This window comes from Xyrauchen texanus, chromosome 3, assembly GCF_025860055.1.
Source record: "Xyrauchen texanus isolate HMW12.3.18 chromosome 3, RBS_HiC_50CHRs, whole genome shotgun sequence".
NCBI lineage: Eukaryota > Metazoa > Chordata > Actinopteri > Cypriniformes > Catostomidae > Xyrauchen > Xyrauchen texanus.
Window position 1 is genome coordinate 20,627,392 of NC_068278.1, and position 24,562 is coordinate 20,651,953.

Sequence of the window (24,562 nt, forward strand, 5' to 3'; positions counted from 1 at the left end):
TATGCAGACCAACAGAAAACATTTAATCTTTCTAATCTGTCATTATTGACCCTTCATGGTGTCATTCTATATCTAATCTTGGATTTTATGACTGAAGTGCATTATCTGTGATGGTTCACTCACAGATTTATCTCAGAGATTGGCATTAAAGAAATTCAGGAAATGCTTTTTCAATCTAGTAAACAAATGTAGAGCTTGTTTGATTGCATTGTCCATCTGTCCACATTCTGCCTTATCATACTTGGTATTCCAGCATATAGGAGGTCTCCTGTAGCCCTCTCATGTCTCAGAGTTTTTTTAGTCCCAAAACGTTTTTCTGGATCTGTCTGATATCTCTTTGCAGCTCTACCTTATCCAGCTTGGCTTTGGTGTCACCAATGTGTCTCAAAGATGCAATGGCATCATGAACTGCCTGGAACCCTGACAAACAGAATGGTAGAGATCACCTGTCTCAAACTTTAAGGGCCCAGCCTTTTAGAAGCACTGACTCTCTGGCAGGAAGTATATGTTGGTTGACTCATCTATAATGCATCCTCCACCCTCAGTCTGCCCCAGGAGGTGTATTGAGGTTATAAGTTACATTGATTCATTTAGCTTTTGCTGGTTGTTTTGTATTGAGTGCTTGGAAAACATTAAGTCAGTAACACTTTGAAATTGTGTGGTTGGAAGGAAATGTTATAAACTGAAAAAGAAATTACAAAGCTGCCAAACTAGAAGGCAGCCAGCAGGCTTGGTTTAGAAGTGTTTAGCACATCTGTGTATATAATAAAATATGTTAAAAGATTCCAAAAGACTAGAAATTATATTTAAGCTGACCAGCTCAAACAAATGTTGGTTTGCAGTGATCCTTTATTGATGATCTGGAAGACTGTTCAGCATCAGTGGTGTGCAGTCACCAAACATAATGACTTATTTCATACTTAAGCTTGTGTACAGGCTACATGTCGTGTACAAGAATATATATGACCAGAGAATGATGATCTACTCCGGTTGAAAGCTTTATTTTGTATATTTGTTTATGTCATCCTCACATGAACATTTGAGACTCACCAGACTGGTACTCCCTTCTCATCTGCTCTAGCTCTTCTCTAAAGTTCTTCTCCAAAGTGCTGATCTTGCTGTTGACTTTGCTCTCAGATCGCTTGACTTTGTCGGCTGAACGTTCCTTTCCCAACCGTGCCTCCATGTTCTCCAGATGACCAGAGAGAAGTACCATGTGTTCCTTTAGCTTCCCTTCCACCTCAACCTTGGCACATTTGAGCACATTTTACAAACAGTAAATATCACTTATTGTATTGATCATGGATGGTAATCAGTTTTGATATTGAGTTTTTTCCGTTACCATTGTTTCTTTGAGTTTATTGACATTTGGAATGGGGCCACTACTTTAGTGCTGAGAGAGAATCATGATGTTCCATAGTGGCATAGCTCACTCATTATTTACACAGAAATGCACACATACACATATGGCTGCTTGTTTACCACTGTGTCGTGCAATAGTGTGTGCAGCTGCTGGCTGTTCAGTGTGTGTGTTTCAACTGTGCATTTCAACTGCTCCTCTGCCCACTTCCTGAGTCTCACTGTCTCCTCTTCCACCTCCTTCAGACCACTTGAGGTCCTACATAAAAATGCATACAGACACTAGTATTGCATACTACTTTACATACAACATTACATTAGAATAACATTGTAATAACTTGTTATAAAGGTATAATTTCTGAGACTGAATCTGTAATAGAGTAGTTCCCCTCTAAAACAAATGTTATGTGGGCCATTTTTATGACCCTATATTAACAGACTGACTAATATGGGGTTATTATATTAGTCAAGGAGCATGTTTACATACACGATCTTGCACTGATTATGCTTGATAAGCCAACAACGTTTGTGGTCATGTAAATGGCTCAAACTATTTTCCTTTTTATCGCAGAAAGGTCATAAATGGTAAAGCTGCACTATGCTATCTGTGGTTGAAACTTAAAATTGCAAGCAATTTGCACAAGTACACTTTTATGTGAGTCGGTTTTCGGCACTGGTTTTATGGGTGAATTTCATGATTTGAGCTCACCTGGACATCACATGATTATTGACCTGTGTGTGATCATGACTAGGAGTTATTCTGAGCCAGAGTCATAACGTGCTATTTTCATGTTAATATAATGTTATACAATTGAACACTTTAAAACTGTATAAAAAATCTTTAAAAAGATAAAAAAAAAACTCTTTATTTACATATTTTGAATTAATTAATTGTACACTTATAGCGCTTTTCTGACACTACACTCAAAGAGCTTTTACATAGAGAACAGGGAACTCAATCATCTCCAGTTACCATTATATTTTTTTATATGATTATTCAAGTGTTTTATCTACTATTAATGTTTGTATTGTACTATACTTTTCAATCTAAATGGTGAAACTCGTGTTATGGCTGATACGAGTTCAATGAAAGACTTTATTATTATTATATCATATTGTACAGTCTCAGTTGATAATGCAAGTGAACCGTAATACTACAATAGTACGTCTATACAATGCACACAATAACACTGTAACATAAAAACATAAAACGGTGAATCAATAATGATGGGGATAAAATATATATACAAAATATGCTTAAATACGCAATTTAACAATTACCAGAAGTCATAAATATTAGTAAACATGTCACCGTAACTTCCCCGACAACGTAGATACAGCACGATCAGTTAACACCAGTAATGTTCGATTCACAAGCATACCAAGCAATATTTGCTTCAACAACCCTATCAGACAACACATCCAAGCATTAAAACAGGTAAATTACTTTGCCAAATCGATAACAGATAAACATCCATCTGATACTGTTCTGTACTGAGTGTGACTGACTGAACTGAACTAAGTTTCTTCAGCCGGAACATGAGATAGCCGGTTCTTCTTTCCTGTGTTTACAGAATAACATAATGACAAAGGATGTATGACACAAGCAACGATTTCACACCAAATCAAACCTGACACCTCAAAATACAAATCAATTGTATAGGCTTACCGTAGTGAATCGGGGTAAGGTAAGGACATTGTTGTGAACATTGATTGTTTATGTACTCAATCAATAATGGCAGTTTGTTCATTTTTATCCAAAAAATCTTCCGTAGTCGAGTTTTAAGGAAACAAATATCAGCATAGATAGATTTTTGCCCATTACCCCGATTTCGTGTTGCATGTAAACACTTTTATCAGTGTTCGTACCAGCTTATCCAATGTGTGCATGCCTGTGTATGTTTTGACATCACAAGTAGAGAGTAACCCAATGATTTCAAATATCATGTAAACGCGGATTTCAAACGTCACATTTTTGGAATAAGCATATTTTTTGAAGTTATATATATATATAAACTCATCAAAAAAGAAATGTCCTCTCACTTTCAACTGCTTTTACTTTCAGCAAACTTAACATGTGTAAATATTTGTATGAACATAAAAAGATTCAACAACTAAGACAGACTGAACTAGTTTCACAAACGTGTGACTAACAGAAATGGAATAACGTGTCCCTGAACAAAGGGGGGGTCAAAAGTAACAGTTAGTATCTGATGTGGCCACCAGCTGCATTAAGTACTGCAGTGCATCTCCTCCTAATGGACTACATCAGATTTGCCTGTTCTTGCTATGAGATGTTACTCCACTCTTCCACCAAGGCACTTGCAAGTTCCCGAACATTTCTGGGGGTAATGGCCCTAGCCCTCACCCTCCGATCCAACAGGTACCAGACATGCTCAATGGGATTGAGATCCAAGCTCTTCGCTGGTCATGGTAGAACACTGACATTCCTGTCTTGCAGGAAATCATGCACAGAACGAGCAGTATGGCTGGTTGCATTGTCATGCTGGAGGGTCATCTCAGGATGAGCCTGCAGGAAGGGTACCACGTGAGTAAGGAGGATGTCTTCCCTGTAACGCACAGCGTTGAGATTGCCTGCAATGACGACATGCTCAGTCCGATGATGCTGTGACACACCACCCCAGACCATGACAGACCCTCCTCCTTCAAATCGATCCTACTCCAGAGTACAGGCCTCAGTGTAACGTTCATTCCTTCGATGATAAACGTGAGTCCGACCATCACCCCTGGTCAGACAAACTTGCAACTCATCAGTGAAGAGCACTTTTTGCCAGTCCTGTCTGGTCCAGCGAAGGTGGGTTTGTGGCTATAGGTGACATTGTTGCCGGTGATGTCTGGAAAGGACCTGCCTTACAACAGGCCTACAAGCCCTCAGTCCAGCCTTTCTCAGCATTTTGTGGACAGTCTGAGCACTGATGGAGGGATTGTGCGTTCCTGGTGTAATTCAGGCAGTAGTTGTTGCCATCCTGTACCTGTCCCACAGGTGTGATATTCGGAAGTACTGATCCTGTGCAGGTGTTATTACACGTGGTCTGCCACTGTGAGGATGGCCCTCTGTCCTTCCTATCTCCCTGTAGCGCTGTCTTAGGCATCTCACTAAGGACATTGCAATTTATGGCCCTAGCCACATCTGCAGTCCTCATGCCTCCATGTGTTTTTCAGAGTAAGTAGAAAGGTCTCTTTAATGTCCTAAGTTTTTATAACTTTGACCATAATTGCCTGCCGTCTGTAAGCTGTCTTAAAGACCGTTCCACAGGTGCATGTTCATTAATTGTTAATGGTTCATTGAACAAGCATGGAAAACATTGTTTAAACCCTTTACAATAAATATTTAAGTTATTTATATATATATATATATATATATATATATATATATATATATATATATATATATATATATGTGTGTATATATATATATATAGGTATATGTGTGTGTGTGTGTATATATATATATATATATATATATATATATGTATGCAGGGTTGGGAGGTTTACTTTTGAAATGTATTCCACTACAGAATACATGCTGTAAAATGTATTCCTAATACTACTTCCAGCAGCAACCTTGGTTTTCCCCAGGAGGTCTCCCATCCAGGTGCTGGCTAGGCTCAACCCTACTTAGCTTTAGTGGGCAACCACTCAAGAGCTGCAGGGTGATATGGCTGCTTATAAGAAAGTGTTTCACCGCTCTTGAAACGCTCCTCTGATCGCATCGTTCATATTGATGTTTTCCAACTGAATAAACAAAATATGAATTGAAACAAATGATAATAAAAAGTAATCTCTTTAGTAATCAAAATACTTTTTATATTTAACTGTATTCTGATTATCAATGATTTAAATTGTAACTCTAGTGGAATACAGTTAATAATATTTTGTATTTTAAATACGCAATCCTGTTACATGTATTCCTGTAATCCCCAACCCTGTATATATATATGATTTAAGAGTTGTAGTTTCTAGATGCTTTTTTATGTGTGTGTTTTTCTTTTGTCCATATGGTGCTCTTCATGAGACTTTGTGAAAGCTCACCACTATTACATAACACTGGAAGCATTGCCAGCCAATTGCTTTGATTTTGTCACACTATGAAAATATGTTTTTCCACTGGGCTAATGGGCAAGGCTCTATTTCAGCACACAAAAACTGCCACCTGTGCTCCACATTGCATAGTTAGGAGCTAATACTGTCATATAGAGCAGTCACCTTGCTCATGCCATGATGGCTCATGTGGCTGCATATACTGTAGACTGGCAATTGCACTATTTGGAGCCCTATCTGGTGAGTCACTGAGCTCCCCTGGGAGCTGTTCTTCACAATGTGAAGGACTTATGTACATCTTCACAATGTACATAAGTCCTCATCTGAACAAATCCTCATGACAGCAGATTCGATTGAGTTGGCCTTTAGGAAAGCATTGTATTATCAGATGTCAGGTCTGTCAAGTCTTCACAAGAAAAAAAATCTTAATGTTTTTTTTTCAGCCTAATGCTTATTTTTAAAAATGTAATTGTGGTGCTACAGCAGCCCAAACCATATTGTACTCTATATGTCACAATGTAATAGGGTGTTGTGGGTGGTTGTTGAAGAATTTGAATGAAATGGTTTTTAGTGTTACCATGTGATTCGTACCAGAGAGTATTTAGCAGAGATGGGCCACTTCTGTTAAACTGAATGGGCGAAATTGGAACACCTAAAGGTCAATGGATGTAGAAAGAAAGTCCTGCCTTAAAGGTAAAAGAGCCAATAACATTTTAGATACAGACATTGCCTGTCAATCAACTCGAGAACGCGCATTAGCTATACAAGCCAGGATTTTTTTACATTTTATTTGCATAATCTGAGGTAAAGAAGGACAATTTATGATTCTAGTGTTGTCAGATTTGACTGTTGATTTGAAATCATTCCCCATTCAAGTAAATATGAGCTACACTTTCATGATTGGAAAAAGCTTCCCGGAAGTGTTCCAAAGATGGCCGCCAGTGGACTGAATTGCTAGAAATACTTTAAGTATTTTGTTTGTTTGGATGCAACATGATTGTTATGGTGTACAGGCTGGCTGCTGGCTTACTGGGTCAAGTGAAAAGACCCCCACCCTAAGTGTCAAGCTGGTCTTCTTTGAGGTTCTTTTATTCAACTTAATCTATATCTATGATATTATGGACCAAGTTTCAAGAAACCTCTTACATTAATGAAACCCTTAGTAATAAGAAAGGGTAATGTCACTAAGGGTTTTTACAAGGCTGCTGGCCCCTATATATGGTGCGGGTTCGTCCTTCAATGTAAATGTATGGGATTTTTTCCCCTTTCAAATCCGTTACTTGAAATATGAACAACAGTAATAGTGATGCTTTTTTAAGTTTTGAAATAGGTATGTACATAATCAGTAATGTTCCTGATGCAAGTCTATATTATTAATTTTCTCATTATTTATATTTTCTCACAAACTCTTTATACAAGCTAACTGTATACTGAACTGTCTCATTTGATTTTTGCACAATTTGTTGCTCTTACAATATTCAATATATTTAGTAATGGGAAACCCTCTTACTTTTCTTCCAGTTGTTGCATTTCCTTCTGTAAGAGTCCAGTGACATTCCTCTGAGAGATCAACATTTCTGAAAGTGAGGTATCTAGTTTTCCTATTTCCCGAAACAGCTGAGAAAACAAATAACTAACAATAATAAACTCATCAAAGCTCACCATCACATCTACTTCACTTATTTTCATTTTCTTTCTGTAGGTCTAAACACTACCACACTATGCTGGCTAAAAACGTATATACAATAACACATAATTTTCTTCCTTATTGCAAATCATGCATATTGGTATGTTTTGTCATCAGTGTGCATGGCGAGCAGAGCTAGTTTTCCCATATGCATTTGACACAGGTGCTAGTCCCCTTTCATTTTCAATTACTTTTATGGTGGCAGGTGACCGTAATCAATGTGATTTATTGTTAAGGTGGTGAGCCATGCCATGCCATGGACTCCAGTTTATTTGGATAACAACTCTGCAATTTCACCAGTGGAAAAGAGAGATGTGTTCTACGGCTGATGATTGATATATATACTGTATATATATATATATATATACTTCAAAGAATACCATGGCACTACCGTGGTAAATGTCCAAAAACAAAACATTCTACATACGAGGCATAAGCAAAAACATTTTGTGACCAAGACAGAATGTGTGTGCATATATATATATGTATATATATATATACACACACAATGCAAGTGAAGGGGTGCCACATTTTTGAAACTCAAAAAAGCACATACAGCATCATAACAGTAATCCACATGACTCCAGTACATTAATTAATGTCTTCTTAAGTGAAACGCTATGTTTGTATAAGGATTAGATCCATTTTTAAAACTTTATTTTTCTAAAATTCATAAGGGTCAAGGTCAGGCAGACCCTCGTGTGACATAAGCGCTTTGGAAAAATATGGAAGCGCAGTGTGTTTACAATAGATGAGCAAAGATATTCATACAAAGATTCCTCATTTGGCTGGTTTGGAACTGTCAACTGCGGCTCCATCTTGGAACGGGCAACAAGGAAAACAGTCTGAATTGGTTTTAATTCAAGTGAATGGAGGAGATGCCTCAGACTGAGCTCCTTGCTCAGACCACTGCATAAACTGCTTTTGAGTGAAAACATTAATGTGGTCCAAAGGAACAGCTGCTAATAATGCATCCATGTATAAATATCTATGCCGAAGAGGCTTATGTGCTTATATCATGTGAGAAGCAGTTTGAAATCCACCATCATCAATGAGCTGTCAAGAAGCAAACATTTTTATTTAAAAGAAGTTTTAAATATTTATATATTTCTTACAGCTAGCATTTAGCTTTAGAAGACATTAATTAATTAATTAATTAATTAATTCACTGGAGTCGTTTATGATGGATATGTGCTTTTTGGAGATTCAAAAATTAGGCATCCTTTCAATTGTATTGCAAGGTCCCACTAAGCTGAAATATTCTTCCAAAAATCTTAGTTTGTGTTCTGCTTCAGAAAGAAAGTCATACACATCTGGGGTGGCATGAGGGTGTGTAGATGACAAAATAATTGTATTTTTTGGCACAACTATTCATTTAAGTATGAACTATCACACACTTGCAATGGTCTGCTCACTATGCCTCACCTTGAGCTCCATGTCTCTCAGCTTCAGTTCCAGCCCAGAACGCAACTCACTCACTTCTTTTTGAAGTTTCAGGATGTCCCATCCACCAGCACCAACATCAGCTGACAGTTTAGCAATACTAGCATCACACCTAAGCACAAAGTATTTTAAGACAAACTTATGTAAGACAACTACTATTACTATGCATTTAAAGCTGGTTTGGTTTATATAGTAGAAGATGGCAAAAGATATAGACGTAACACCTCATAAATCTTGATTGTGCCCTAAAGAAAAAAATATTTTAGATCCCTCTCATTCCAGATGTGTTAATGAGTATATTTACTGTTAATGTGGAAGGGGAATGGGTGGATATTGTCTTATGGTCAGAGAAGAGAAGAGTCATGGGTCATGCAGCCAGCAAACAACTCAGTCAGTTCATGTTCTCATGCTTAGCCAACTGTGTCTTTGCCTGTAAGGCACTGTTGACTCTCTGCTCCCTCTGTCTATTTTCAGACTAATTTAGATATAAATATTGTGCTTTACACTTGAATGAACATCTCATTTTCAACGTCATTGTTATAAAATCTCATTTAAGTTATCGGACACTTGTCACAATAATTCGTAAATCACTCTAATAGTACAGTCAGTGTAATTGTATACTTTCAGTTTCTAATCAAGGCATGCTGGGATGTGTAATACACATTTCCAAAAATAGAGCATTTATCTTAGCGCTAGCTGTGTGGGACAGAGGGCATGTGAGAGTGTAGGTACACAATGTCCTAACCAGTCTAAATTCTAAACATACGACTGAATTTAAATAAGTTTTAAATTACCTTAAAGGGATATTTCACCCAAAAATGTAATTCTCTCATCGTTTACTCACCCTCATGCCATGCCAGATGTGTATGACTTTCTTTTGCGGAACACAAACGAAGATTTTTAGAAGAATATCTTAGCTCTGTAGGTCCATACAATGCAAGTGAATGTTGAGCAGAACTTTAAGCTCAAAAAAGCATATAAAAGCAGCATAAAAGTAATCCAAACGATTCCAGTGGTTAAATCTATGTCTTCAGAAGCAATGTGATTTTACTGTTAATATATGTCTTCATATTCTGAAAGGGAACTATCAAATTTAAAGTAAAAAAGGATTGAAATATTCGGTTTATTCCCCAAAATGATTGCATTGCTTCAGAAGACATATATTAAAAGACTGGAGCTCTAAAGCTGAGATATTCTTCTAAAATCTTTGCATGTTTTCTGCAGAATAAAGAAAGTAATACACATCTGGGATTGGATGAATGTGAGTAGATGATGAGAGAATTTTCATTTATGTGTGAACTATTCCTTTAAATAAGGTCTATAAATTAGTTGTACAGACAGATATAAATTCTGTCTATGTAAGAATTTCTTTCCAAAAGCTTTTGATTTTAATAAAAAGCAGCCAACAAGTAGCCATTATACATAGGGAACTCCATCAATACTGTATTCCCATTGTTGAAAATAATCCCAGGTTGATACATTTTAGATAGTTTTGAATTAACAATTTTGGTTAATATTCCCATTCCGATGTTTGACAAATAGTATTTGTGCAATTTCATAGTTTTGGTGCCTTTAATGTTATTCTTAAGTGTGGATTTGCGCATGCATTTGCAGTGTTGGGTAGATAACAATTTAAAGGTGCAGAGAGTAACTTTTGTATTTTGTGTCATCTTGGATTTACACTGACACCTTGTAATTTTTCTATGAATGTTTTATGTGAAGTATGCATAATTTTGTATACTACAACCTTGCCACTCTGCCTCTGAGATCCCCAATACCAGTCACATTTTTGTGATCCAAGCTCTTCACTGCAAATGTCGTCCCTGCAGTAAGGTGGTCTCTCTCAATAATCTGTGTTTCCAGAACCTGGGAAGACAGTAGATAGTTCTTGCCTGGTGGTCATGGAACAGTATGATTGGTCATATCAGCAGGTCAGTCACAGCTATCGCAATTTGACAGACCTCAGTAATTTCCTGTTATAATGCAGAAGTGATTATTTAAATTGTTGTTAGCTTCTGTGTGAAGAATGTACCTATAGTACAATCACATTTTTGTCATTTTAGATGGACAGATTGACATGGTTTAACAAAAGCTTTTACCAGATTCCTAATTTTTTAATTGATAAACAAGTCAACATTTTTATGCCATCACTATGCTGAGACTGAAAAGCCTCATTCTGTCTGCAGTGACTACTGGGTTTTGATTTATTTGATTCATTTTTTTTTTTTTATGCATGTTCTGCATAATGTATCCAATCAGTAAAATGGTTCTGTTGGCATCTTCCCAAAAAATGCCCCTTGCTCATTTTTTTTTCTAAATTTTTTGGCTTTTAAGGCACAAGTGTAATGATTTTAGATGCTTTGATTGTAGCTGTAATTGATGTAACATTGTATCATTGTAATGAGCTTAGACTTATCTGAGATGTATAGAGAGAAACATTTAAAGCGCTAGTTCACCCCAAAATTTTAATTCTCCCATCATTTACTCACCCTCATTCGATCCCAATTGGAAGTGGGTGAGAAACAGATCTAAATGTTTTAAATGGGTCTGAAAAATCTGCTAGGCCAAGGAAAGGTTAAGTCCTTTTTCACTGTAAGGTTAAGTCCTTTTTCCGTTTCCTCCCTGCCCAGTAGGTGGCGATATGCACAAATAATATGATGCGTCAAAAACAAAAGAAGAAAGTGAAAGTGGAGATTTATAGTAAAAAGGAATATAATATATAAAATATTGAGCTGCTTCTCACCCACACCTATGATTTTGCTTCTGATGACATGGATTTAACCACTGGAGTCTTATGGATTACTTGTATGTGGCCTTAATATTTTGTTTGGACCTGCAAAGTTCTGGCCAACATGTACTTGCATTTTATGGACCAAAAGAGCTGAGATATTTTTCTAAAACTCTTCTTTTGTGTTCAGTAGAAGACATAAATTCATACACATCTGGGATGGCATGAGGGTGAGTAAATTATGAGAATTTTTATTTTTGGGTGAACCATCACTTTAACACCTTTAACACAACAGAAACAAACAATCCCTGTGGTAATATACATTTCACCAGATATTTGAAATGAACTTGCTAAAATAATGGATATTAAGATGGGTATAACAGATGGGAATTGAGCCTTATTGAATTACTCTGGAATACTTGATTACATTCTGCTGTCAAATGTTTTTGTTGTCATTGTCCCTAGCAAACAATCTCGACACTATACTGGTTTAATGTCTCTTGTATCTCTCCACAGTCTCTTTCTCACATAATAAAATAATAGCAACTCAAATCAAAATGTAATTTCCATTTATTTAATTTATTAAGTATCTAGGTAATTATATGAAAAATATACAATCAGCTAATAAAATAAACCACTTAGGACAAAACAAAACCTTTTTCCTTTTTTCTAATATTGACTGACTGTGCATTATCTTTTACTCACTACTAACTTATCCTTTACCTACTAATTCTTTACCTACAGCCACTGTATTTATGGTAATGATGAGTATGACTCAACAGTACTGATCTGGTTATTAAGTGAGTTTTTCATTCATGTCAGCTTTTATCGTTGCTTTTGCACCTGGATGTTCTTGCTGAGCTGTTTGACAATGTGAGTTATGGTCTGAATGTGGCTTTCCAGTAGTTTTCTAGCAGATGATTCCATCAGGACTGAACTTTGAGCAGCATGCAAACCGGACACCATATCATCCTTGATCTTAAAGGCCTGTTCCAGTAGAGTGCTTAGAGTGCGATCTTGATTGGACATTCGACCCTCCAAATATCCTGACCTACACAACAAAAACAAACAAGACAGACAATGTGTTCTCATTTGCTTATGTCTCTTTTTGCCTGCTTTAGGTCTTTAAACATTAAAGCAAAGCAATTTGGCAGTGAAGATATTGATTTTCAAATGCACAAGCCATGTGCTTTTGAACAAAGTAACTCTTTATCAAAGGGAATCCCTGTAAAACATATACCTCTTTTAAAGCCCTTTAAAGAGCCCTTTAAAAGTAATGAACTTATTGATGTGGTCAAAAATTATTACTTTGATTTTTCAGACTGAAAATACTTTGTAAAAGAACCTATTAAACCTACTTTGAAAACTGCTCAATATAACAGGTCCAAATGTTCTTTGAAGCTAGAAGAACATAGTGGCATCCTCATCAGTGTTTCTTCTACATTGCATTAAATGTTGTAAACGTGAGTCAAGGGCTCCAGCAAACAACACCAACTATTGATTAGCTGCCTCCAAGTCCTGTTTCATCCTGATGATCTCATGAATTAAGTACTCATCTAATAGAGGTGAATCCCATTGACTAAGCCTTTTTGTTTTTCAGCAAAAGTGAGACAACTTGACAATTTGCCTCTTAGGTGTTCTAAATTCCCTGTGTATAGACTTACTTTTCTTGAGGTGGGTAAGGCTGCAATGCTGTCTCATGCGACATGCCTCCTTTTTCTTACAGGATCTCTGTGAACTGCAGTAGACTACAATGGACTTTATTTTTTGAGAAGCTTCAATTATAAGCTTTATGATTTATAATGATTTAGATGCAAAGTAAATCTGCAGACTTACTTGTCAATTGTTTCCCTGTAGTCTGATTTACTTTTCTGGAGTCTGTTTGTTTACATCGATCTCTTAGCTACCATGACACACAGTAAGAGAGGGGTGTGTATATTTGCACTTGACTACAAGAAAGTGCTGATTGTACTTTGCAATTCATATAATTCAACTTATTGATGTTCTTCCAAGTACTTTTACATGTGACACGAGTAAAGGTATAATATGGGTATTCAAATGAATTGCCTTGCTTCTCTGCAAAGGATGGCAGCATTGCTTTGCTGAATTTATCACTAGGCCAAATGGCTAAAAGCAGCTTTAGAATGCTAATTTGAAAAGAAGCATAATTAAGTGTTGAAAAATCTTAGACTCCTAATATCCTCATGGGCTTTGGCAAGAGTACCATTACTGTTTTCCCTTCTGAGAATTGTAACACTTCTATTATGCAATAGCAAATGTGTACTCAATATATCTGTTTCAACCCTGAGTGGCAATGGTTTCTTTAGGGAAATTAAACTAACTTCCTGTAACTGTAACGTGCTGTATGTAAAATCAAGTTATATTTACCACATGTTCAAACATCACAGTGATGTTCTGTACCAATTAGAACCTTACATGAAACGTTAAAACCTTTAGAGATATGATTCAATAATATTAAACATTTTACTGTCTTGAAAAGGACAAATGCGTGGGTTTTTTGTGGGTGGGATCGTCTTGGCTTTGCCTTCACTTTAAAATCGATACCATGGCCATAAATCTCTGAGCTCAGCTTAAAAATGCAAAACTATTGTTAACACATTATCTTCCTTTCTACTCTTTGACCATAAGCATCAACTTGTTCATAAAATCCACAGAGCAAAAACAAGACATTAAAGCTCAATCTAATTGTGACTTAGGTAGGTATAGACACACAAACAAAGCAGTGTATTGTTCTAATGAAATCCACCTTTCTCCCCATCTGACTCAACGATGAATCTATTATATCTGTGCATTATATTAAGAATAAGAACATAAAAGTAATCTTGTTATATCAAGAGTATGTTCTTGCAGGATTGTTCAAAGGATAGTTCACTCAAAAATTTAACTTCTCTCACCCTCATGCTATCCCAGATGTGTATGACTTTCTTCTGCTGAACAAAAACTATGATTTTTAGAAGAACATCTCAGTTATGTATCTCCATACATTGCAAGTGAATGGTGACCAACATTTAAGCTAAAAAAAGCACAGAAATGTAGCATACAATTTAAATGACTCCAGTTGTCTTCTGAAGCAATCCAATGGATTTTGGGTGAGAACAGACCAAAAATATAACACATTTTTTACTGTACAACTTGCCTTTGCAGTCTCTAGACACTTCCCAGCACCATCTAGTGCTCTGCATATGCGTCAAGCACTAGGAAGTGTATCTTTATTTAAATCATGATCGCCAAGGAGACTGCAGTTGTCAAGATTTATAGTAGAAAAGGTGTTACTTTTTGGTTTGTTATTACATAAAACATTATTAAATTGCTTCAAAAGACATGTATTTAACCACTGGAGGCTTATGGATTACTTTTAAGCTGCCTCTTTGTGCTTCTTGGAGCTTCAAAGTTTGATTTATCTTGTTTTAAAAACAACACTGCATAAGATATTTAGGTTTTTCAGATAATTTATTTTTAACATGTGCATTTTGTCTTACTGTTCTGGCAGAGTTTTTATAGTCAAAACAAGTGAATAAATCTGCCAGTGATGAAGAAGTAATCCAAAGTATTTAGAATACGTTACTGACTTTGACTAATCTAACAAAATACATTACAAATGACATTTTACAGCATGTATTCTGTAATCTGTAGTGGAATACATTTCAAAAGTAATTAACCCATCACTGTGTGTGTGTGTGTGTGTGTGTGTGTATATATATATATATATATATATATATATATATATATATATATATATATATATATATATATGCATATAATTTGTACAATTTATATAACCTATATTTTTTTAACTTGAAAAACATGTTAGACAGGCAAGTCCAGACTTTGTTTAGCCAAAACCAAACCAGTATGGATTAAATGTATACATAATATAAAACATATATAATATGTTTTATATTATGTATAAATAATATAAAACATATATAATATGTGCAATTTATATAACATACTGTATATTCCATGAACTTGATAAATTGGACAGGCAAGTCCAGATTCGGTTTAGTCAAAACCAATCCAAACCATACTGGATTAAATATATTTATAATATAATGTATAAATATATGTAATTTATGTAACCTATATTGTTTGTTGGCCTACTTGATAAACAACTTGGACAAGCAAGTCCAGATCATTATGTATATATAATATACAGTAGTCTAACTGTTATCAATACATATGATAACAGTTAGACAGGCAAGTCCAGATTGCCCATAATAACATCTTTTGACCAGAGTAGGCGTATCTCTGCTCGATCATTATTTACTGCGTTTTTCTTGCTGCTTAAGTTATTAACGTAATTAAAGAGTGAATCTAACGGACATTTTCGCTTACTTCCCAAGTAGCACTTGTTGGTGTACTCTTCGGATTTCTATCACTCCAAGGTTTCAGCTAAATGCCTATTAAAAATAAATGATTTGAAAATCAGTTTTAGTTTATAGTCTACATCAAGCTTCACGTGCGTACGCATCGTTGAGTTTATCTCACTGTTAGTCATTTGAAATATCGTCGTCACAATAACCTTTCAGCAATGTGACTTGTAGCGTTATTATAGAGAGTGCATGTGTTGTAAGTGCCCGAGTGTCAAGTGTGATCGAGGGGACGCGCTCCCGTGTGCTCGTGTGCGCTCTTCAGTGTTATTAACGCTCCGCTCGCTGACTGCCTGCTGCCGCTGCTACTGCTGCAGGACGGGAACTATGGAGGAGAAGCACAAGGAGGATGAGAGTGCCAAAGACCCGCAATCAACATCCTACCAGCAGAGGATGTGGAGGAATTTCCAGGAGAAGACCAAACCGTTTTTAAGCCCCAAACTGGGCTCCGAACGACGCAGCGGGGATGATAAAAAAGAAAGCGGATTGTGGATGTTTAAAAGAAAGAAAAAGCAGGTCCTGGATCGGGTCTTCTCGTCCTCGCAACCCAATCTGTGGAGCTCAACTCCACCGTCTTTTGGAAGCGACCAGCCGGACTCGAGCGCCAGTAAAGGGCTCGGGACATCACCGCTGGCCGCTGTTGATGGAGCATCAGTCAGTAAACCGGAGATTTCCGTATCCGCGCACGGGAGCCCGAAGCTGCTCGTGTCTCATCTGGCGATGATGTCCCAGCAGAAGAGCTCGTCCTTGGGCTCGACGTGCTTCGAGAAGCTGGTGGTGCATTCAGCAGCATCCAGTGAGGATGAGCTCTCTAAAAACGCCAGTGATCTGGTAAGTGTGAGAGTTGTTTTTAAATACAAGGTGACCAGAAAAGTGATATTTTTTGACGTCATGCATTTGTATGTATAGCTGTTGAGCTTTAAAACAGACACTTGACATTTCACCACTGTGGTTTATTCATGAACAGACAGTTTCCTCGTTAACGAACCGTCAGTGATGCAGTGATATTGAATATTGGTTGGTCATTAGAACAGGTTGGCTGAGCTGCCAATGTGTGGTGCTGATGCACCTCTTGTGTACTCCTTGGCTAAGCACTAACTTAATTCCTAAATAACATCACATTTTTTTTCTTTTATCATATTATATTACACACAGTGGCCCTAGAAAGCTTTATGGTGATTAAACCCCACTTAAATTGATCATTTTAAATTTGGGGTGAACTATCTCATAATTTACTCACTCTCATGCCATCTAAGATGTTTCTTTCCACTACAGAACACAGCTTAAAAGAGAGGGGAAACTCGCACACATTGTGTTGAATAAGTCTATAAAAAAAAAAAGTTTTATAAAAAAGTTTTTTGAGAGGCCAAAAAGGGATGTGCTTTAGATGGACGCAAGGGCCTTGAGTCATTTGAGGAGAATATGCAAGATATGAACGTAGTCTTCAATTTTCCAACACCATGCCCCTCTACTGCAGAACAACAACTGCTCAACAAAGGCTTGTCTTATGTCCCTCTACAGATCAATTTCAGCTTAAATGTTTAAATTCTATAGATCCAAGAAATTGAAATACTTTTACTATAAAGATGTTGATGAGACAAGATCAGCCAATGTCTGGGAATAAATCCTTTACAGCTCAACTTATTTTTGCCCTCCTGTTAATACAGTTAAAAACTTTTAGCAATTTGGTTGATGCGGATATTGATAAAACTCTGAAGATACCCAAGCCGGAGCATTGTAGCTTGAAAGAACAACAGACTTTGGATGCAGCTTCAAAAGAAACACAATGTAATGAAACCTGCCGATAAGGGCAGGGGTTTGGTTCTAATGGATAAAAAGGACTATATCGCTGAAATTAAAATCACAACTTTCAAATGATATCTGTTACATGAAATTGGACTCAACTCCAACTTCGCTTTTCAAAAAAGAGATTGATGCCTTTTTGCATGATGCATGTGATAAAAGTTTAATTAGCTCAGTGGAATTGAAGTATCTTATTAAGGATTTTCTGGTAACTCCTGTCATGTGTGTCTTGCCTAAAGTTCATACATCTTTAATTCATCCTCCTGGTCATGCTATAGTGGCTTCCAATGAAAGTCTTTTGGAACCCATTTCTCATTATGTCGATTGGAATCTTAAACCTTAGTTGGAACAACTTCCACCTTATTTGAAGGATACGGGTGATTTTATACAACAGCTAAAAGATGTTAACTTTGACGGTTGTGATGCAAATGTCTTTCTGGTCACATTAGATGTTGTTTCTTTATATAACAACATGATATACCAGCATGATATGGGTTTTGGAAGCTCTTGAGATTTTCCTTGACTCTAGAACTGATAAAACTCCACTGTCTAATTTTATTCTTGACATGACATCCATGCCTCTTTTCAGTAATTATTTCTTATTTGAGGATCACTATTATCTGCAGAAACAGGGAGCAGGTTAAAAATTCTCCCCAGACTATGCCTGTTTGTTTATGGGTTTTCTAGACATAATTTTTTTTTAATAATTACCCTTTTTCCAAATACATTTTGATGTTGAAAAGATACGTCAATGAAGTTTTTGCATTTTCAGGGGATCTATAGAAAACTTTGAGGACTTTTTTTGCGGAAATAGACCCAAATTCAGTATCCTTTTTGGATACATGAGTCCGTCTGCATTTTAGATCACTATATACAACATTATATACAAAACCCACTGACAAAAACTTTATTTTGACATATTTACATCTTTACAAACATATTTAAAAAAAAGAGTTTATCATACACACATTTTTTGAGAGTAAAGCGTATCTGTATTACGGAATTGGATTTTGAGACAGAGGTAGTAAAATTGTATTAACAATTTCAACTCAGTGGCTAGATGATGCTCTTTCTTTCTAATCTTTCATCCCCAGGGAATGAATGAAAATTTGTTTTCTATAGGTTTATTATGACACATCTCTATTTGCACATGCTTATGATTTGAATCATGGTATATTTGTAAATATAACTATGTACTTTTTACTTTTGGAAATAGTAACTATGTGTGTAATTTGTGTAATTAAATGTAACATGTGTGTAATTTGTGTCCTTATCTCTCTCCTGAAATATATCTTGATAACTTGTCTTTGTTACTTTAATAATATGTGAATGCTGGTATACCATATAAAGAGGCAATATATGTCTATAACATTTAGCAAACATTTATTTTCAATTCTATTCTATTAAGACAACTGTGGTAAATACTCCATCTTATAAATGGAATCAGGCATGCTATTGTTAATAGGACACTGATGACAATGTAATTCAAAATCATTTTGTCTTTGCACTGAGCTCTTTTTGCACTTTTGCACTTTTTGGTCTCTCAATAAACAAAAAAATTGTAAGACTATTTCTACACATTGTGTGTGGGCTTCCCCTCTCTTTTGAACTATTATATGATTTTATGAGCTTGTGCACCAAAGCTACTAGGAAATATAAACTCTTTCAGTATTTGGCGCAGACATCTTTACAGCTTTTGTTCTACTGTTGGTTTACTAAAGAACACAGACATAGATTTTTAGAAGAATATTTCAGCTCTGTTGATCCTTACAATGCAGGTGAATGGTGGCCAGAACTTTGAATGTCCAAAAAGCACATAAAGGCAACATTGAAGTAATCATATTACTCCAGTGGTTAAAGCCATGTCTTCTGAAGTTATATAATAGGTGTGGGTGAGAAACAGATCAATATTAATGTCCTTTTTACTATAAATTCACCTCCCTGCCCAGTAGGTGGCGATATACATGAAGAATGCGAACAAAAGAAAAGAATGTGAAAATGGGGATTTATTTTAAAAAAGGACTTAAATATTGATCTGTTTCTCACCCACACATATATCACTTCTGAAGGTATGGATTTAACTGGAGCCTTATGGATGACTTTTTAGACTTTCAAAATGTTAACATGCAACACTGAAAACCTTCAATGGATTTATCTTATCTGCCAACTCAGATGTCCCATCTCTTATGGTCAGTGACAACAAGGTTGAATAATAAAGCTTTGAGGAGAAACTATAACTTTTATGTGGAAATTACGTTTTATGGAGCTGCTATCTAATCTTTTATGCATTATTCCACCTTCAGGTAAAATATTAAGTAACAATAAAATGATGTAGCCACAAATCACCTGCTTCACAATTAATATTATAATCTCAGAATGTACAGTATGAGCATCAGAGGCCAATAAACTAAAATGAATTTATATAGTGTCTTTAAACATGTATAATTGCATCAGTTTTTTAGTCAAGCAATTGAAACGTGTATTTCATGTACAGGCAATGATAACATGTCACCCGCACACACACACACACAAGATGAGACAGTCACAATGTCGGAGGAAACTGCTTTTATTTAATAGCAGTGCAGGCAAAAGTACAAACAGGGGCAAATCCAGTGAAGAGGCGTCAAAGGGGAGCGTGATGTCGGAGCCGGGGAATCAAGAGGAAGGAAGGGGCAAATCCGGGAGAGAGTGGTCAACGAGAGCGGGAGGTCGAAGCCGGGAAAACAGTTAACAACTATGGTGTAGAACAAGACGGGACTAGCGGGATCAACGACAGGGGAACAAGGGGAGCTGGCAAGCTAAGAGGTAAACAAGAGGAGTATCAGAACTAGGCGAGACTAGCGGGGGGCAAGGACACGGGAAACTAAATACAATAACCAACCCCCGTGAAACGGATGTGCTGTAGTATTTATAGGGGAAGGTGCAGGTGTAAACCATGACAGGTGATGAGACGAGTGCAGGTGAAACTAATGTGCAGGAGTGCAGATGACGCGAGTGCAGGTGGTCATAATGTTCTGGGGGATTGGAACCGCGTGAGAAACTAGAGGACGGGAGATAACCTACGAGCATGTGAGCGAGTAGGAGCAAAGTGGGCGTGAGGGCTCGAGCGAGCAAAAAGAGCGTGAAAAGCTCGAGGGGGCGGAGTGAGGTCGAGGGAGTGAGTGTGTGTGCGACGAAGCGGGGATGGGGCAGAGGAGCGGGGTTCGTGACATAACAGAGAGGTAATAATTTCACAGCAATTCCCTGGTCAACACTACTATTACAGTTTTCACATTCAAATAGAAAGGAATGTGTTTATTATTTTGTGAATCCTCACTGGCATTGTTAGTAATGAACAGAAAAGAAGACTGCTCAGAAGATGTTTATATAAGATTACAAGGTCTCAAATGTAGAGCTTGCGAAAGTGTAATGTTTGGTGTCTTTTGCTGTTTCAGAGGGTAGCATTATGGGGAGGCTCATTGTTTATCAACCAGATAATGGATTTCCTTTAAGATCTGGGTTGGTTAACAACATGGTCAATAGCATACTGTCCACCTTCCTCAAACTCAGGGCAGGGAAATGTTTAATCAGATAGCAGACATTAACCCATAATGACATCACTGTTTTAAGCATCTTTACCATAAGAATCCTATTACTATAACACAAGCTGTTCACATTAGGTTCTGCATATAGCGCTACAGTTCATATATATATATATTCACTTTTTATTTATATTCTATTTCTTTTTACTATCTCTGTCTTGTTGTATTGTTTGTGCACTGGAAGAGTCTGTCACCAAGACAAATTATTTGTATGTGTTAGCATACTAGGCAATAAAGCAAAATTTCTCTGGCTCTAGCTTTCTGTAATGTCATTATGTTTCAGTCTAATAAAACTCTACTGGCAAGAACTGAAAAGTTTATCTGAGTTAGTCACACTTTTAAAAATGTAGGTGGTACGACACTACTTTAGATGGATGTTTTCTTTCAGGGCAGTTGGTTCCATCAAGTAGAAGGTAGAAGTAGATGGTTATTCTTTGATAAGAGAAGCCCAGCCTTAGTTTTTAAAGATTTGAGAGGGCAAAAGGCCTTTGCACCTCTGTTTTTTCAGTCTTCATTGGGTGCAGAGCACCCTGTTCTTATATTCTAATCTTTTCTATTTGCAAAAGTAATGTTTGGGAGTCTAAAATTTATTTTTCCTATTGACACACCAAAGCTGAATATGTAAATAACCATCTTAAGACAAATGCTTCTGTGAAACAGCTAAAGTGCCTAAAACTTTTTCACAGTACAGTATATCATTTTAAATAGAAAATGTTAGTAAGTGATTTTAGCACAATAAAATCATGTTAACATGCATATTGTTTATGTCTTGTGGCTATATTTTTGAAACAGTGAGTATTTTAATGTTTTTGGATTGGTCCCATTCATTTCCAATGTAAGGGCCTCAATGGAATCCAGTTTTTTTGTTTTTTAAGACAATGACGGACTTTTCGAAATACATTTTTTGGGGTAATCAACATTATGCAAAAAATGCTGTCAATTGAGCTTTACTTGTATTGAACCTGGAATATTCCTTTAACGATTGCTGTGAAACATAATGGCCTATGTACCCTTTTGTTGTGTGCTAGCATCTATATAGTATATAATATAATATATCTACACAGTATACAGATGTAGAAAAGAGAATATAGGTGTAATACATAGGGTATGTAAATTGCTTTGCCCCATGCTAGCATTAGCAGTTCAGTGCAAGTGCAAAACACTGAGCTTAATGACAGTGTGTGCTTTACAGCGGTGGCATACCCCTCCAAACATCCTTTCGCGTACCCCCTCTCTAAAGCATAGATAACATGCACACAATGCATTTTGTAATATGTAATATGCAATATGTGTACTTAACAGAATTATATTTGTGAAACAACTCCATTAAATTAAACGTTATATTTGTACATGTTATAATAATCATATACATATTGAATAAATGGCTTACCGATTGAGATGGATATGCTAGATCTGCATAACTTGAAAACTCCTCCCTCATTGCGTCGTGGTATGCAAGAATAATGTTCGGTTCTGTGTCTGGAATTGCGCATCATTGCAGGTATGGTGTTTCCAGCCAACTTCGAGCATTGCGGTTAAGTATCTGTGCAGTTGCATGGTCAGCTCAAGGTGCTTTTTTATGTCACATTTGTTTAACCTCAAAATATAGGGTTATTTCATTGCATGTTTATCTGACCTTTATCACACAACCATTTTGGTGTGTCTACACTAGAGGGCACACAAAATTATTTTTGCCAGTGAGAAATACTTGAACTGGGTTTGAATGTTTTTTTAGATGGTGATGAAATTAAAAGAATGGTAAATCTCAGAATTGTATTCACGTACCCCCATTGTCACCTCACGTACCCCTAGGGGTATGCATACCCCAGTTTGGGAAACACCGCTTTACAGGAAGTGACTAGGATTTACACATATGAAATATCTCAAGATAATTTGTATGTGGCATCTCTGCTAAACCATTGAATTAAGAATAGATTAAGCAGTTTATTGCACTATGGAAATGAAAATCACAAGCAAACAAGCTTCAAAAACTGTGACTAAACCTCCTTCAGTCAGCTTATTGGTAGCGAGAAATGTTAGAGTGACATTTCCTGACACACACAGTATAGACCACAATTGTATGGCCCCCATGTTACTAGTGTCTACTTCAGACATGAATACTCAACTATTCTATACTATCACACTCTCCTGTCACCCACAATATCCTCCCCACAGGGGCTCATAGGAAATTATCTAACCATGCGTGGATCAGATGACATCATAAAAACTGTAAGTTTGATCACATACCCCTTGCCTTAACATGGCAGTTTTTTTTTCCCTGGAGCTGAAATGTTTTCATGAGATCACCATGTTCTGCACAAATGAGATGGATGCACGATCCAGAAAAACTCAGGCATGTTTCTAGCTCCAGGGACTGTGTTGGGTTGTTATCTCCAATGTTGGTGTCTTGCGGGGATATAGGGGTTATAGAGTCCCATTTTTATAAAATGGCAGGAAGGAGATGGCTTATGTTCATTTAGTGCCAAGGTTATTCACCTTCAAGTCATGCCCTTACTTTGTTTCTGGGATATTGAGTGTGCCTCAAGGAATTCACACCGGACACGACAGGCAGATGACATACAGTCTCCTAAAATTTTAAACCATTGTTTTCTGTGAATGCATGCAAACCGCCACTGCTGTTCAGCATATATTGGGAGTGCCCAGTTACGACTTTGGAGGCTGCTGAAAATTTTGCCACGCCACTGTGTGCCACTCCTCTTATGCGAAGTGAATCACGGACGAATAGCCATGTGATGCAAATGTTCCCCTTTAACACATTCATGCCTTTGCAAATGGTGATGCTAATTGACAAGCAATTTTACCTGGTATGGTAGGTGGCTTAATGCACCTTTGAGCTGGTCTGCCTCTGCCTGTGGGACTGAGAAGGAGAACCACTTTCAAGTTTGCAGATTTCTTTACAAGCTGCAGCAGCAATGTAAATTTTGTTGTTTATTTGCTCAACGTGAAAGAAGACATTCGAGAAACTATTTCAATTCACCTGCTGGACAAGTTAGCTGGTGATTTTGAAAGAATCGAGTGTGAAAAATAATATTAACTCTTAAAACATGTTATCAATTGTAACAATACTGATTTTACGCTACGCATCCTATATTTACTTGTTTTAAGTGAATTTGTTTAAAATCACAGCATAATGCACGTACATAATTCGTTTTTTAAATAAACTTTTAAAACAAATGTTTGATTGTATATTATTGCCATATACATCTACTTGTGTTACGCTTTTGCTCAAAACCCTGCATGTTACAAATTAAACGTGATGACATAAACGTTCCAAGAGATAAAATACACATGATAAAACAAAAATCCCAACCAACAAAACCCATCTTCAGTGTGACGCATTAATAGATACTTTAAAGCATAACTGCAGTTGATGACTGTAAATGATATCATAGCTATAACGATGAAATAATTGGGACACCACCATGTTTTTGGTATACAAGAGGCATTTTGATACAAAGACTTACACTCACTGACCACTTTATTAGGA

General features: G+C 36.6%; 2 protein-coding genes across 2 annotated transcripts in view; one reads left to right on the forward strand and one right to left on the reverse strand.

Annotated features, from left to right (window-relative positions):
• Positions 1-91: 91 nt before the first annotated feature.
• Positions 92-13,020, reverse strand: fam81b (family with sequence similarity 81 member B). The gene is made up of 8 exons (XM_052111882.1): positions 12,944-13,020; positions 12,123-12,330; positions 10,299-10,417; positions 8,534-8,663; positions 6,932-7,038; positions 1,483-1,618; positions 1,051-1,246; positions 92-420 (listed from the first exon to the last, which is right to left on the reverse strand). The coding sequence occupies exons 1-8, from the start codon at positions 12,985-12,987 to the stop codon at positions 287-289; spliced, it is 1,074 nt and encodes a 357-aa protein (XP_051967842.1). The 5' UTR covers positions 12,988-13,020; the 3' UTR covers positions 92-286.
• A 2,977-nt stretch (positions 13,021-15,997) lies between these two features.
• Positions 15,998-24,562, forward strand: part of mctp1a (multiple C2 domains, transmembrane 1a) — a 229,609-nt gene continuing 221,044 nt past the window's right edge. The window contains exon 1 of the mRNA XM_052106496.1: positions 15,998-16,501. Within this exon, the coding sequence (XP_051962456.1) occupies positions 15,998-16,501 (504 nt within the window). The remainder of the gene's footprint in view (positions 16,502-24,562) is intronic.